Source organism: Dicentrarchus labrax, unplaced genomic scaffold, assembly GCF_905237075.1.
Source record: "Dicentrarchus labrax unplaced genomic scaffold, dlabrax2021, whole genome shotgun sequence".
Classification (NCBI taxonomy): Eukaryota; Metazoa; Chordata; class Actinopteri; family Moronidae; genus Dicentrarchus; species Dicentrarchus labrax.
The window spans coordinates 2,793,047-2,807,893 of record NW_026136720.1 but is presented as its reverse complement, the minus strand read 5'-3'; the positions used below and the strand labels follow the sequence as shown (position 1 = coordinate 2,807,893).

At 37.3% G+C, this 14,847-nt stretch overlaps 1 protein-coding gene across 5 annotated transcripts; it reads left to right on the top strand.

Moving 5' to 3' along the window:
• The first annotated feature begins 1,243 nt into the window (after nucleotides 1-1,243).
• On the top strand, nucleotides 1,244-14,811 carry tnnt3a (troponin T type 3a (skeletal, fast)). Of its 5 annotated transcripts, none has more exons than XM_051381072.1 (14): nucleotides 1,244-1,343; nucleotides 3,365-3,405; nucleotides 4,096-4,106; nucleotides 5,210-5,368; nucleotides 7,529-7,546; nucleotides 8,311-8,329; nucleotides 8,484-8,529; nucleotides 8,633-8,749; nucleotides 9,587-9,664; nucleotides 10,061-10,174; nucleotides 10,601-10,713; nucleotides 10,801-10,891; nucleotides 12,579-12,619; nucleotides 14,499-14,811. In XM_051381072.1, the coding sequence occupies exons 2-14, from the start codon at nucleotides 3,386-3,388 to the stop codon at nucleotides 14,533-14,535; spliced, it is 864 nt and encodes a 287-aa protein (XP_051237032.1). In that variant the 5' UTR covers nucleotides 1,244-1,343; nucleotides 3,365-3,385; the 3' UTR covers nucleotides 14,536-14,811. The 5 variants fall into 5 exon arrangements, with proteins under 5 accessions (XP_051237032.1, XP_051237035.1, XP_051237031.1 ...); XM_051381071.1 differs by lacking the exon at nucleotides 12,579-12,619 and adding an exon at nucleotides 11,580-11,620 and having other exon boundaries at nucleotides 1,247-1,343; XM_051381075.1 differs by lacking the exon at nucleotides 7,529-7,546.
• The last annotated feature ends 36 nt before the right edge of the window (nucleotides 14,812-14,847 follow it).

The window sequence follows — 14,847 nt, the reverse complement described above, 5'->3', positions numbered from 1 at the left end:
CCTAACAGTCTTAGACATGATCATCCGTATTTGAGGGCTCTTGGGGTGTCATGGTTCATTTTTGGGGGTTATTGAAAAGATTGTAGTTTTCTTTACTTAATTTGATTCCCATCCTGATGATCCCAATTAGACATTAAAACAAATGTTTGTGGTTTCTTTCACTGATCATCCCAACAGTGTAGACAGGTCAGGTCAACTGTAACAACAATCAACAACAACTAGAGGCCCTCGGCCTGAGGTTTATATTTGACACTCCCACATGTGGGTGACCAAGAGTCTGTGTTTTGTATTGTGTCATTGCAGCACCCCCTAGAGGAAATCTGAAGATCCTTCAGGATCCGAGAGACCACTGAGACTGACACCTGTATCACAGATCCGGCTTATAAATCAAGCTGGGGAGGTTGCTGAATGATTCTTGCTGCAGCTTGTTGAGACTTAAATTGAAAGACATTACTAACAGATAAAACTTATCCCGGAGGGGATTTCTGTGAGTGAGGTAGTTGATTAAACATAATAAAAAAAGATTAATACTAAATGTTCAACAGGGCATTTAAAAGGACAGACATTCATTAGTATAGACTTCATATATTTGATAAAAGACACCGTTAAGTTTACATTTTTACTTCTATGGATTACAATGGGAGGAAAATCAAGCACATACAACACAAAATGTTCACATTTATACTAAATAATTGTTATTGGACGTTTAATTTAGTATTATTGAAGCATATTTTCCCTTAAATTTAGCCTAAAATGAGGAACTATGTTTGTGTCGCGTCTCAGTTGTTGTGTAATGATGATTTTGGTTGTTTTTTAGGGCCTGAATGCCATAAAACATAAACTACTTTTGCCATTCTGGCTGATTCTTTGTTTAGAAGGAACGGATTGAAAACATTCAGGGTTTACAGCTTACAAACACAACTTATTCAGGTTTTCCTGCTCCTGTTGTACATTATGTTTGTATCCCAGGAACACCACCTGCCTCCCTTCCCTGACGTCCAACTCTCCCTCTCACTCTCAGATGAAATTTGCTTGCCTAATGCAGCTGCCCCCAGAATAGCAACCTGGGGGCATCTTGGCTGCCCCTTTCCCTAAACTTGAGCCTCCCTCCTCAACCCTTCCATCTCCTTTTTGAGTGCCAGGAGTGGGAGTGGGGGGCCGATGCCATGGACCCTGCCCCACCACAGGCCCGGCCTTGCCTCCAAGCCAGCTCCTCGGCCAATGGGGAGGCCGAGCGGATCGTGTGTCACTATAACAGAAGGACATAATCAGCGCGGTAAGTTTGCAGAACCTTACAGCCTGTCTCGGCCAGCAGGAAGCTCGCTTCTTTCAGCTTTTCTGAGGTAAGAGAGTGAGAGAGTGTGAGTGCAATGTCCCCCCAAACATCACCCAAACTGAGGACAGCTGAAGTCCACATGTGTTAAAATCACTTGCCACGACTAATAGAGGCTTGCTGCTGAAGGGTCAAAGGCGAGACGGGAGCAGTTTTGTTGAAATACCAGACAGATAGCGGATCCCGGAGGAAGCATGTGATGCTTTTAGCTCAGTGAAATCTAGTTTGTGTTGATGTTTGATTGCAGCTGATGAGTTGTTGGGTTTTCTTGTGTTGTATTTTAACGTAAGCTGAGAAATTAGTTTGTTTTTGGAGTTTGAAATCATGTAAAAACCTTCATCTTGGGGGTGTTGAATGTGAAGTTCTTGCAGGTCATCCGGTGCTTTCTTAAAGGACTCTGTTGTTGTTGTTTCTGTGCCGGGTTGGTCAGAGTCCAGTGACCCGGCGGACGTTCATACCTGAGGGATTTACAGATGGCTTAAAGCCTTTGAAGCAGCTTTCCGCACCCGGGGACAGAAGATGATACTAATGAGTTACGTAACCTTGTGAGAACGGCCGTCGATTGATCGTCTTATTTTTGAGACTTTCTGTGCGTTTGGACTGAACTTGGCCTTACATGTTATAAATTGTTTGGTCCATTAGTGAAGCTGTAAATGGGCGTGGCATGTGCATACATTCAACCGCACATAGCTTGAGGATAAACACTTTAACGTTCTGAACAGGAGCCAAGAAACCTTCCAGACTGGATGCAACCGGTTCAACCATCTCGGTGTTTGAAAACAAATTTGTTCAAGAATTTACAGGGTTCAGAGAACAAATTTGAAGGAAGCCGAGCGTTAGACCTTTAACCTTCACGGCTCGCTTTAGGGTTTATTTTAATTCTTAAAGTGGCCTCAGTCAGCAGGGAGCCTCTGGAAGATGATTGAAGGAACCATGTGAGAGCGAGACGACCAGATAAGGCGATGAAGGTGGAATTAGGGGTGGTGGTTCAGGGGGCAAGGAACCCAATCTTCAACATCGGGTCCACTGAAACCGGATCTGGGACCTGTGCAGCTGTCTGATGGAAATAGTTGTGCGATGTCGGGACGCCTTCATGGTGGCCTAATGAGGCTAATGGGCAACTAATCTGACATCTAACCACTGAGAGGTTAAATTATGTATAAATCCAAGTCACGTGTGTTAGAAAAGTTTAAATTTAAGACTTTTTAAGAAGGTTACTGATGCAGTTCAAGGTATTTTACATCCATACTGGCAAAAAAACACAAAGAATATGAAGGTATTGGTTTGGTTTTGTAATTACAGCAAGTTTTCCCCAAAAAACACATTTAATAGCAGGACTGAAGGTTTTTAATCACCTGTTTTAAGACATTTTAGGATCAGATTATTGGATTTTAGACCTTTTTAAAACCCCTGTCCCCCCTATCACTCAGCTTTATTTACAGCAGGATAATATGTTGAAGGTGATTTGACAGACTTGACAGACTTTGCTAGAAGCTGTTAAAATGTGTTTCTAAAGATAAAAAGTCTTTATCGCCTATATTGAGCCAAATGGACGCATAGTGATGGAAGAGGGCAGGAGGTTGAGCTTTACCCCCGCCCCCACCCCCGGAGGATCCTTCCAAACATTAATCTCCTCTTTCTGCAGTTGAAAACATACCACTCACATAAATCTAAGTTTGGCTGTCTTCTCAATTATCATCGGAGAAGCAGATTCAGGACTCAAGGCTAAAATTTCAGTGTGAGGGTTAATTATAAACCCAAGATTTTATGATTTCTGACGGATTTTGGGGGAACGTTTCAGATGCAGGACCAACAAAAAACATCTCAAATTATGAGAAACTCCACTTTTTTTAATCTAATCTGTGTAAAAGTGTTGTTTTTTTTTAGGTGGGTGTGAAATATGTAGGCAAGCAGGTGTTGGTCGGGGTGGGGCAGCAGATATTTAAGACATCTGCAACTTAATCCTGAGCTATAAATACAGCTCAGACGCTCCTTGCAGACTGACTCCTCTCTTCTCTCTTTCGCCTCCAGGTTGCAAAGTCCACACTCACCATGTCTGACACTGAGGAAGTGTAAGTCACATTTTCATTCACAAACCTTTTTAAAACCTCCGGGTGGATAGTTTGACTAGATGAATCTGAACTCAAGGTGAAGATGTATCGGCAACACTTAAATAAATGGATCGGTTGGGTTGTGTTGACGTAAATAATCTGGAAAAACTAGTTGGAGCAAGTTAATTAAGCGAGTATCTTAATTAACTTAAAAAAGCTAATCCCCTGAACTCACTTTGTTGAACATAATTTCATGAGAAGTTGCCACAACTCAAAAATATGACTCAAACTGTTGCATTTAAAGTAACACACACTCAAATGTTTAAAAAAATGATAATTATTAGCAGCTTTTACAAGTTATTTTAAGTTACTTACGAGTAATTTTGATTGTTTTTTACATAAACAATCTCGATTAAGTACTTTTTCCTAAAGCTACTTAATCAAGAAAGTTCTTTTAACTTACAAAATTTAGTATTACTCAAGTTCTACAACTTTATTAGTCAGTAAAAACTCTCTGACTATCTTACTTAGATACATCTGTCCAGTGTTAGCACTAATTAGTTAGCATACAGTACAATTTGCTTTTGCAGTTGAAAGCTCTGGAAGAAGCGAGACCTTGAGTTAGGATTATTTTTATCAACAGTGATAAATGTATTAAATGTTAATTATCTTTGACTCTAAATCAGACTTTCTTTCCCTTTTGTGTTGCAGTGAGGTCGGGGGTAAGTAGCACCATTTTCCCCTATTAAAAAAACCCAATAATTAGGTTTTAGGTACAGTCCGGAGTTCCATGCTAAATCCAAGTATTATTTCTTGCCTAACTGATTTTCCATCCCCTTCCTCCTCCTTTTATAGAGAGTTTATTTGCACTGGACAAATTCATACGTTTTTGCAAGTTTGGCTTGACTCCTCCAGATTCAAACTGTGCAACGAAATGCTCTCTCTCTTTCTTTTTTAAGCCAAATATTACCCTCCTTTACGCTGTGGCATGGTTGCAGGCACCGCTGGCTGGCATCAGGACAGTGTCGGCGGATAAATACAAAAATTTAAATTTGCACAAAGCCCCCCGAAAAGCACTGACCTGTTGGCAACAAGTCCTGCAGCTCTGCATGATCACCTGCAAACTGAACAGTCCTCCTGAGTCGAACTCTCGGGGTTAAAACGCGACGCTCGGCCCAGGAGGACTGTGTTGTGTTATGCTTAGCATGGATCCCCAGTGTACCCACATTTTGTATTTCTGTCAAAAAATGGGTACAAACGGGATCTTTTTGATAATGTTCTTCTGCTCCTTTCTTTCTCGGACGGACGTGAAGAATACGATGGTAAGATGCAGCCTGCAGACTCCGGATAATATAAAAAAAAAAATGTCATTGATACTAATTAATCGGGGTTCTTACTTCCACATGTACTTATTTTTTTTATTTTTTGTGGCATGCTGCACTAACATTATTTAAAGATATATATATATAAAAACACAGGTTATAAATAAGAATTAGAAGGAGATTGCGTCAGGTTAGAGTTTGTCTCTCTTTGTCTTCCACCACACTGAGGCAGGTATCAGGAATCAATCACCCATCATTCATCCATCAATCAATGAACTGACCTTTTCCCTTCTGTAACTGCTTGCTGTCTCACCTGCTTTAGCACCATCCGGTGGCAGTAACCCCACACTGCCTCCCCCCCGTGTCATGAACATCCTCATATCTCCCCCTTTCATCTTACTCACCCCGGACCACCTCTTTCCCTTTTCCCCCTTTTTCTCCCGCTTCCGTTAACCCTCTCACCGCCCTTCCTCTCCCCCGGTGACTCGCTGCATGTTGTGTAGCCGTAGAAGAGGAGGTAGTAGAGGAAGTAGAGGTGGCCCCTGAGGCGGCCCCTGAGGCAGAGGCAGAGGCAGAGCCAGAGCCAGAACCAGAACCAGAACCAGTGGTAGAACCAGAGCCAGAACCAGAACCAGAGCCTGAGCCTGAGCCTGAGCTTGAAGGTATGTGGCATGGAGGGGGGAAGGGGGTATTCTATCATCCTTTCCCAGGCGATAGTTGCGCTCCACGGGCTATAGCCAGCCAGACAGACCCCACTAATCCTGATCCGCACACATGTTCATCATGTCTGCTAATGCTCATGCTACCTTCCTTTCACCTCTGGACAAAGTCAGAGACGCAGTCAAAGGGCGCTAGTGGGATTTTATATATATATATTAATATAATAAACATATGTTGATGTGTTGAGATGATTTCACAGTTACTGTATGACTAATATTTAAAGTCCAGATCATCCAGGTCAGTGTCTGCTCCGTCTGGTAAAAACTTATTAATTCTGTTTATTCATCAAACTTTATTTATGGAAAGGTGAGACATGTTTTTAGGGAGATTTCAAAGATAAGATTTTAATATTAGACTAGATAATCTGTTCAGTGTTAGAGCTAATCCGTTAGCATACAGTACAATACAGTAGGTAGGTTATATTATATATTACTATACTACAGTATAAATCCTAATAAAACATTTATTCATTTATTTATTCTTTATTAAATGCAAAAAAAAAAAAATTATATATCTAGGTTAGCTTTTATTCCGTTGTCAAAATATAAAGTTGTTAAAAACTTTAACTTTTAATGTAATAATGTAATTTAGACTATTTTATGTTAAGTAAACAAATTACAAGTGCTTGTTATTTAGCAGCTTAGCCTGACACACTGGGTGCTAAAGTGCATTCGTAGTGGACAAAGCTATCTATTGCAAACAGGGAAGATTCTAAAAAGATAAATATTGGCCCGTTTTATGAGTCTAACCGTAGTTGTACCACATGTACTCTAAGTACTCGTACCAGTACTTTGGCATGGTTGTTTTTTATTATTTAGATATTTAATGACGGTAAACGTTAGATACTGTGATTAGCTTCTTTTAAGGGAATAACATTTACTGCTGAGCATGAAAATAAACCATTTAATCAACAAGAAAAGAAAAAGATGCTTCAGATTTCATCTTTTTCAAAGGATATCAGTGTCTCATATTCGGTGTTGCATTTACTTACTATGTTGTTGTTATAATGAAACTCTAACAAAGAAACTTGGCTTTTAATTTATTGCCATTTTATTTATGATTAATGATTTAATCCCAAACTTCTGGAAAGCTTCACCTTTACTGCTAAATACAGATGTCCAATAACATGTGAACGCAGGCATTAAATCATTAATCATAAATAATTAATTTAATGTTAAAGGGATCAAACTTTCTTGAGCAGCTTGAAGTTTAAACTGCGGCTTCAATAATTTGTACAAGTGCATCGTGAATTCTCAAATACTGGCCTTTATTTAAATATATATATAAATTTATATTATTATTATTTAAAGACTTTTTAAGCTGATTTGAGAAACAACAGAATTATATTTAATTACTTTATGATGTTTAATGTTTAATAATGTTTTCTTTAGAGTTCAGGCTGCGTTTTATTAGCAACTTTTGTTTTTGTCGTTTTTGTTATTAGACAAACTTAAATTTAAAACATTTTATTGTAAACCGTACTTCGTTTAATGAAACTAATTCATTAGTTACTTAAACTCAAAAATATTGTTTAAATGGATAAATTGAAGATTTTAAGTAACACAAACTTAATTTTGTAAGTTATAAAAAAGATTGATTGATTATTGATGAAGCAGCTTTTAATTGTAATTTTAAAGGACAGAAACATCCTGATTAAGTTTTTTTTTACAAGTTTTTTTGTTTTCACAAAAATTAAGTCATCTTAATTAGTAACATCCTAGCTTTATTTTATAAGATTTTCCTCCTTTTATACTTTATGCTAATTTTAAAAACCTATTTAACAACGATTGAAAAATCATAAATTATCAAAAACTTTTGAGTTCTTTTACCTGATTACATTTAAAATATGTAATCAGCTAAAATAATAGATAATCTTACAAACCAAAGCTAGCATGTTAATCAGGTTAATTATGTAAATTTAATTTAAAATGCACCTTTATCCGTGCTGGCTGTTAATATTTGAGACTCTGCTGTTATTTGAGGATTTTCGGTGCTTTTTAAAAACTAGTTTTAACAGTTTTCTTTACTGTGTTTAGCTGATTTTGCAGCTTGCTAACGCTGTTGTCTATTCTGCTTTTGTTTTGGATGCTTGCTGCATGCAGAGGCCATTGAAGAGGAAGGTATGTTGATTTTAATGAAAAACAATTAATTAAAACAAATCTGAAATCTGTCATTCTGGTTTTGGAGGGTCCAGGTCCAGGTCTGACGTCTGATCTCTGGGGGGGGTGGCGGGGAGGGAAAGGGGGACGCCTGCTGTTCACAAAATGTCTGTCACAAATTTTGTCTGTCTTTCAAAATCCAGGAGCGCTGCCCAATTGGCACCGAAAGATTGGAAATTCAAATTCTGACTAAATTAAATATCTATTTTAAAGTTTTTGTAAAAACTAGCTAGCGGAGAAAAAAGGGTGAAAGAATATGAGACGCTAACAACGTGCTTCACTGCGCAGCGACCCCACCGATACTCTCTTTGCTATGTGACCCGTCGTCTTGCATGGCATGGAGCCGCCCGGGATTCTGGGAAGAGAAAGAAATGTTGAGTGTGTGTCGGGGGGGCGGTGGCGGGGAATGACTTTGTCTTGCTTGTGTTAAAAAATTATTTTGGGGTCAAGCCAAAAAAAAACCAAACAAAAGAAAAAACACATAAAAACGACATTTTAGGAAAATAAAGACGCAAAACAATTCAGTTTATTTGCACTCACAGATGTTTCTCAGATCTCCTGAAACTGTTGTTTTATTTGTACCTGTCGTCCTAACCCCCGAAACTTTAAACCATTTAATTAATCTAATAGTTTAATCCATGTAATGCCTGAGAGAAACGACATAATCTGCTTTGTTTCTAACCCGATGACATGTACTTGTCCCCTCTTCATCTCCTAACCCACAGAGGAGAAGCCAAAGTTCAAGTAAGTTTCCTTCTCTGTAGTTATATATATATATATATAAATATATATATATATTAGTGGATCTGAGTGGCTGAAAAGAGCTGAAAAACATTTAAAAACAACATTATAATCAGAATCAAAGCGCTAAAGGACCCCAACCCGCTCTCTCCTGCAGGCCCAGCGCGCCAAAAATCCCGGATGGTGAGAAAGTGGACTTTGATGTAAGCGGCAGTGACGACTTTTAAAAGGATTTCTGTTGACGTTGAGGTTGTTTTTGTGGTTTCTGAGTGTTTTCTTTGTTGCTTTTCGGGGGAAAATCTACAGGACATCCAGAAGAAACGTCAGAACAAGGATCTGGTTGAACTGCAGGGGCTGATCGATGCTCACTTTGAGTGCAGGAAGAAGGAGGAAGAGGAGCTGATTGCCCTCAAGGACAGGATTGTGAGTATCTGTAGCCACGCCGAGGCTTTAAAATCATATTTAACATAATTTAATAAACCGACTCAGTGACATATTTTATGTATATTTCATATTATATTCAGTAACTGAAGGAAGTTTGTGTAAAACAAACGATTTGGATGAATTTTTAGCAGTTTTTTATAACTTTTTATACCATTTTCTGTCTGTATTTTGCATTTTTATCATATTTAACAATCATTCAGTGTTTAAAGTTTTCTTACACACATTAAAATTAATAAGAAGTCCTTTGGCGACCTCTAGTGGGTTAAATGGTGCAGAATAAAGTGCATTAGTGGAGCGTATGAGCACTTAATGCTACAGTATTGTTCCTAGGATGAAAGGAGAAAGGAATACTTATCAATCAATCAAACAATCAATCTTTACTTCTGTAGCACCTTTCATACAGTTTAGTGTCGTTCAAAGTGCGTCACAGACCAGATAATGAGACAGGAGGCAGTAAAAGTTAAAGTAGATTTAAAACTAGAACACAAACATAAAAATGACAATAAAATACAACAGAATCTATTTTACAGGAATAACGATCAGATTTAATAAAAGTTTTACTCAAAAAGTAAATAAAATAAATTAAGAAAATAAGATAAAATATATATATTGTAAGGAAAAGACTTATAAATTAATGAGAAATTAGTATAAAATGGTAAATAATATTATTTATATAAGCACTAATTGAGTTAAAACACTTTTTGGCCACTAACGATATTAAATATATTAGTTTATCCTTTGTTGGACGCTTTAAACTGAACATTCAGGTCATTCATTAATTAATTAATCAAGAGGCTGATTGTTTGACTCCTGCAGGAGAAGCGTCGTGCCGAGAGGGCCGAGCAGCAGAGGGTTCGTGCCGAGAAGGAGAAAGAGCGCCAGGCCAGACGTGAGGTTGGTGGTTTGATCTTTATCCAACAGTTCAACCATTAAAACTACTTTATTTATCGAAAAAGTCTTTTTTTTTTGGGTTTCTGTATTCACGGTTTCATTCTTTGTATTTCTTTAATAACAGTCACGTTATGTAACTCTGGGTTCCCACACTTCCTGGAAAATTTTGAGATTTAGTTTTACAGTCATGAAAAATAACCTGGAAATGTATTAAAATTACCAAATATCCTTAAAAAATTGAGTAAATTGTCCTAGAAAAATGTAATTATCAATATTTTAGCCCCTCAGATTATGTAAACCTGAGTGTTTGGGAACCCTGATTCACACATTATTATTGTTGTTGTTGTTGTTGTTGTTGTTGTTGTTGTTGTCTGACTCTGGTCTGTTTGTGTGAACCAGGAGGAGAGGCGGATCAGGGAGGAGGCCGACATCAAGAAGAAGGCTGATGATGAGGCCAAGAAGAAGTCGGCTCTGTCCAACATGGGCTCCAACTACAGCAGCCACCTGCAGAGAGTCAGTGACACACAGTTATTATATAGTTATATAATTAAACTGTTATATAGTTAAACTGTTAGACTGTTACTGGTAGAGATCCAAAAACTAAATCATTATTTTTGAAATAATGTCAATATTTTGAGATAATAAGTTGTTATTTTGAAATATTAGGTCGTTGTTTTGAAATAATATTGGCAGAAATGGTCTTCCATATGAAATATAATGCATTGTTATAGAGTAAACAGTATATAACTGACAGTATATAAATATAAACATATATACAGTATTTAAATAAACATTTTAGGTTTGTTTTGTGAGAAAGTACACAGATCCCTTAACTTGAGTAAAAGTAAAAATACTCTCTAAAAATGTACAAGTGAAAGTTCCTGAAGTTAGTCGATCAGTCTCAGGATGGATGTTAACCTTCGTCTGAACAACCTCCAGGCCGACCAGAAGAGAGGAGGAAAGAAGGAAACTGAGAGAGAGAAGAAGAAGAAGATTCTGGCCGCCAGACGCAAGCAGCTGAACATCGACCACCTGAACGAAGACAAGCTGAAGTACGACTCGACGCCACATTTTAACCTCCTCCGCTCCTCCGTCGGCGAGTCGACTAAACGTTTGTTTGTCGTGTTTCATTGTCGCAGGGACAAGATCAACGAGCTGCATGAGTGGATGTGTCAGCTGGAGTCTGAGAAGTTCGACCACATGGAGAGACTGAAGAGGCAGAAGTACGAGGTGAGGAACCGTCTTTAATGTTTGTTATACATTCATTTTAATATTATATACAATATATGTATATATATCTGGAGGTTATTTCATGTTATAATTTATACATTCATGGTTAATAAATGTATTTATGTTTGATGAATGGAAAATAACATTTAAATTTACTTTTTATAGTAGTTTTTTTTAATTAAAGCACAAAATTAAGAAGGAGATTGGAAGTTACAGACGTTTATAAATCAGATTTTATTAAGAATAATTGACTTTAAACTCCTTTTTGTTAATGTATATAAACAGTACATTTAGAGCCGGGTGCCAGAACTTATTTTGTACAAACCGAAAACATAATTTTCTGATTTATAACTTACAGTTATATATTAACAGTTTAAAAATCTGCTTTTACTTCCAACATTTAACAACTTCGGCTTCTTTGGCTGAATTTTATAGAAAAACTTTTATTTTAAATTTTTTTTATTATATTTCTTCAAAATAAAAGTCTATAAAAGTGAGCGATACCCGGCTCTAAATGCACGCATTCATCCACAGCTTCGTCTCCGGTACGTACGCTCTGATTTCTGCACATTTTAAAACTTCCGTAAGACATTGAACTCACCTTTCTCCACCTGTACGAGCTGCTGTGTGTTCGAGAGCGAACGTCCCGATTTGAACCCCAGATGTGCTCTTTGATTTCCTTCTCTAGGTTACAACCCTGCGTAAGAGAGTTGAGGAGCTCAGTAAATTGTAAGTAGAGCTCAGCAGGGGGTGTTTGTGCCCGTTAGCTTCAGGCTAGCTGCATGTTAGCATGACGGGAGGTCAGAGACAGCAGAGCGCCCCCCGCTGGCCGAGAGAGGAGGCGACGCACCACCAAATAAAAACAAAGTGAAAGAGAAACTAAGAGTTTGTTTCCAAAAGTGACAAGTGCTGTTAAACAGTTGAATTTACTTTTATTTTTAAACACAGCTTTAATTAAAAATTTACATTTATAATAAAACCAAATATCAGCTTAAAACATTTTGGCTTTGAAAAAAATAAAGTTAGTTCATAGATCTCAGCAAGTTTTTAATTAAAATTAATCAAACAAAACAATAAATTAATAACATTTTCTCTTTTTAAATATCAGTATGTGTTTTATTCTGTAAAAAGTTCTGTTATAATAATATTTTTCTTTTTATAAAACCAAATATTTATTTTAACGTTGACACTTCTGATCTTCCGTACATTAGATGAACTGAATGAGGCAGTTAAGTTACAATCAATCCTCTGCAGTGATCTAATGATTTCAACGTGTTCATCGATCAGTGATGTCATCTTTGGAACAAACTTTAAGTTTATTGATTAACGAAGGTGGAGCTCCTCCTCATCCTCTCAGGTGTTTGAGGCCCAACAGGTAAGTTTTAGTTTTAGAGGTTTCAGAGCCGAGCTGAAGCCGAATCTCTCTAAACTTTAAACCATTTCTTTATTATGGGAAACCACGACGGCCAACAATCAGATTATCACCTTTCTTATTTCAGAACTTTAACATTATAAAAACAGTAAGTTTAAATTAAATAAAGGTGAACGCTGATCGCACCGTATGTACGACCCCCGTCTTGGTTTCCCATGATGCCTCAGCCCGTGGATCGTGTCCAGGAGAGCAGAGGGAAGTCCGTCATCCTCAGAGGTAAATCTGTGTTAAAGCTGCTGCTGTGTCGTTTTCCAGGTGCTCACGTTCAGGAACCGAATTGATGAGTTACAGAAGCAGTAAGTACCGTCGCTGGTGCGTTCACTGACACTGCGTGAATCCCCCCGCTCCCACCCCCGCAGACATTGACTGTCGTAACCATTCAGGACAGTTTATGTCAGTTTATGGCAGAAAACAGCTGCTTAATAGAGACAGAAGATCAGTTTAATGTTTGTACTTTTAACTTTTTTCACTCAAATCTCAGCATTTTCTCATTCGTTTGTATATTTTTATTTTTTTTTTTTTGTTGTCATTTTGTTGAAACAAAAAAGCCATAAACTACGGAAGCCCTTTTATGCCAGTGTGACAAAAACAAAAATGATTCTGTTACTCGTAATAATGAGAACGTTTATCAAAATATTTGTATTTTAAGCATCATTGTTGTTGTGAGAGAATTTTCAGCTTGAAACTTATTCATTTTAAGATAAGCCATTATTTTGAGAAAGTTTCTCATTTTTTGGAGAAAGTTTCTAATTTTTTGAGAAAATCTTTGTCACATTGGCGGTAATTGTCTTCCATAATAAACACATTAACATCATCAGTAAGTGTTCAGGTCCAAACAACGACTTGTCTGGAGGTCAACATGAAGGCAGAGGACCGACCTCAAGGGTCAAACATGTTGTCACCAAAAATACACGAAAGCAGCATTTTGTCATCAGTTTGTTTTCTTATTATAACGAAAATATTAAATTTAACAGGTTGAAACGTAGAAAACTTGACTTTAAACGCCTGAAAATCAAGTTATTTACGTTGGTGAAAATAGTTTTTTTTACTAAATCTGCCGTACACACGTGTTAGCTATTTAAAAAAAAAAGCAAGCTGCTGCTTTCGTCCTTCTTTACGGAGGCTCTGGCGTGTTCATATTGTGAGAAAATAATTGGGGAATTTCGTACAAATGGTTTTGTTAAACCAAGCGAAGATTGTAAAACAACTGGTTTGGTTTAACAAATCTGTGCGCACAGATTTCTACATTTTTTCTACTTCGTGACCCCTGGTGGGTTTTTGTGTCTCATTAATGTAACACCAGATATTACATTTCTTATTAAATGTAAACATATTGGTGTCAGTATGTGAGGAGCCCCCTGCTGTCCTCTGAAAAAGGATGAATATTTACATTATTGTACCAGCTACTGAGCTGCAGACCCAACCGGAGAATGTCGAAAAATATAATAATGACGTAAAATAGGGCATCCTTGTTCGGTGTGAAGCTTCGGGTCTTTCCTCCTCATACTGACCAGTTTACTTCATTGTGTGCGAGCTCCTTTACACCTGTAAGGTATCAGTACGTTAGTGGGACTCAGGTATGTGGAGGTAAGTGACGCATGAGTTTGTGATTGAACACAAACTTTTCACGTTCAGAGACGTTGTTGGTTCGAAATTTTGCTTTTTTTTTTTGCATTTTGCATGAAGAGCGAAAGTTTCTCACAATAAATGTACTTTATGAAATTAAATATTTTATTTGTATTGAATTTATTTTTTAGTAATTATATATTTTTTGCTCCATTAATCGTTCAGTTACTTTTTTTTACTTTTATAATTTGATACACTTTCCAAGAAAACAAAAACAACTCTTATATGTAACAAGACAGAAAAATGAATAATCAATAGTGATTATTTTGAGTTTTGGTAATTAAGAATATTTTCATAGAAGACAGAACCAGTTATAGTTTAGGTTGTTTTCTGTGTTAATTAGCATTTCGTTAGCAAACTTCTGAGATAAAAGTAACCTAAAAAGTTTGGACGTTTTTTTGGACGTTTTCCAAAACAAATGTTAAATGTAACAAGACAGAAAACTGAATAATTAATATTCATTACTTTGAGTTTTGGCAACTGAACGAACATTTTAAGAAGTTTTCTGACGTGTTTTTCTGTATTTTTGTGTGTTTTTTCGCATTACAGCAGCAAGAAGGGAGCCGCCGCTCGCCGCAGAAAGTAGACGGGCTCGCTGCGCCTCTGCTCAGAAACCAAACTGCGATCGTCTCGGACACACGCCTGATGAAACAACGCACACGGTGGCGAAGGTCGTAGCTCAGAAGGAGCCAGTAATGCTGAGGTTAACTTTATCAACCTACGTCCTGATACCAGAAGCCTTTAGCTGCTGTTCAATAGGAATTAAAAAAAAAGAAACTATTAAAACTTGTTCGCCGTCATGCTTCCTCGCCCTCCACTGTTTGGTTCTCGGTATTTTTGTAAATAAAGTGTGACTCTTCAAGCCATGTCTGTAGATCTGTTGTTATTCAGAAAACCA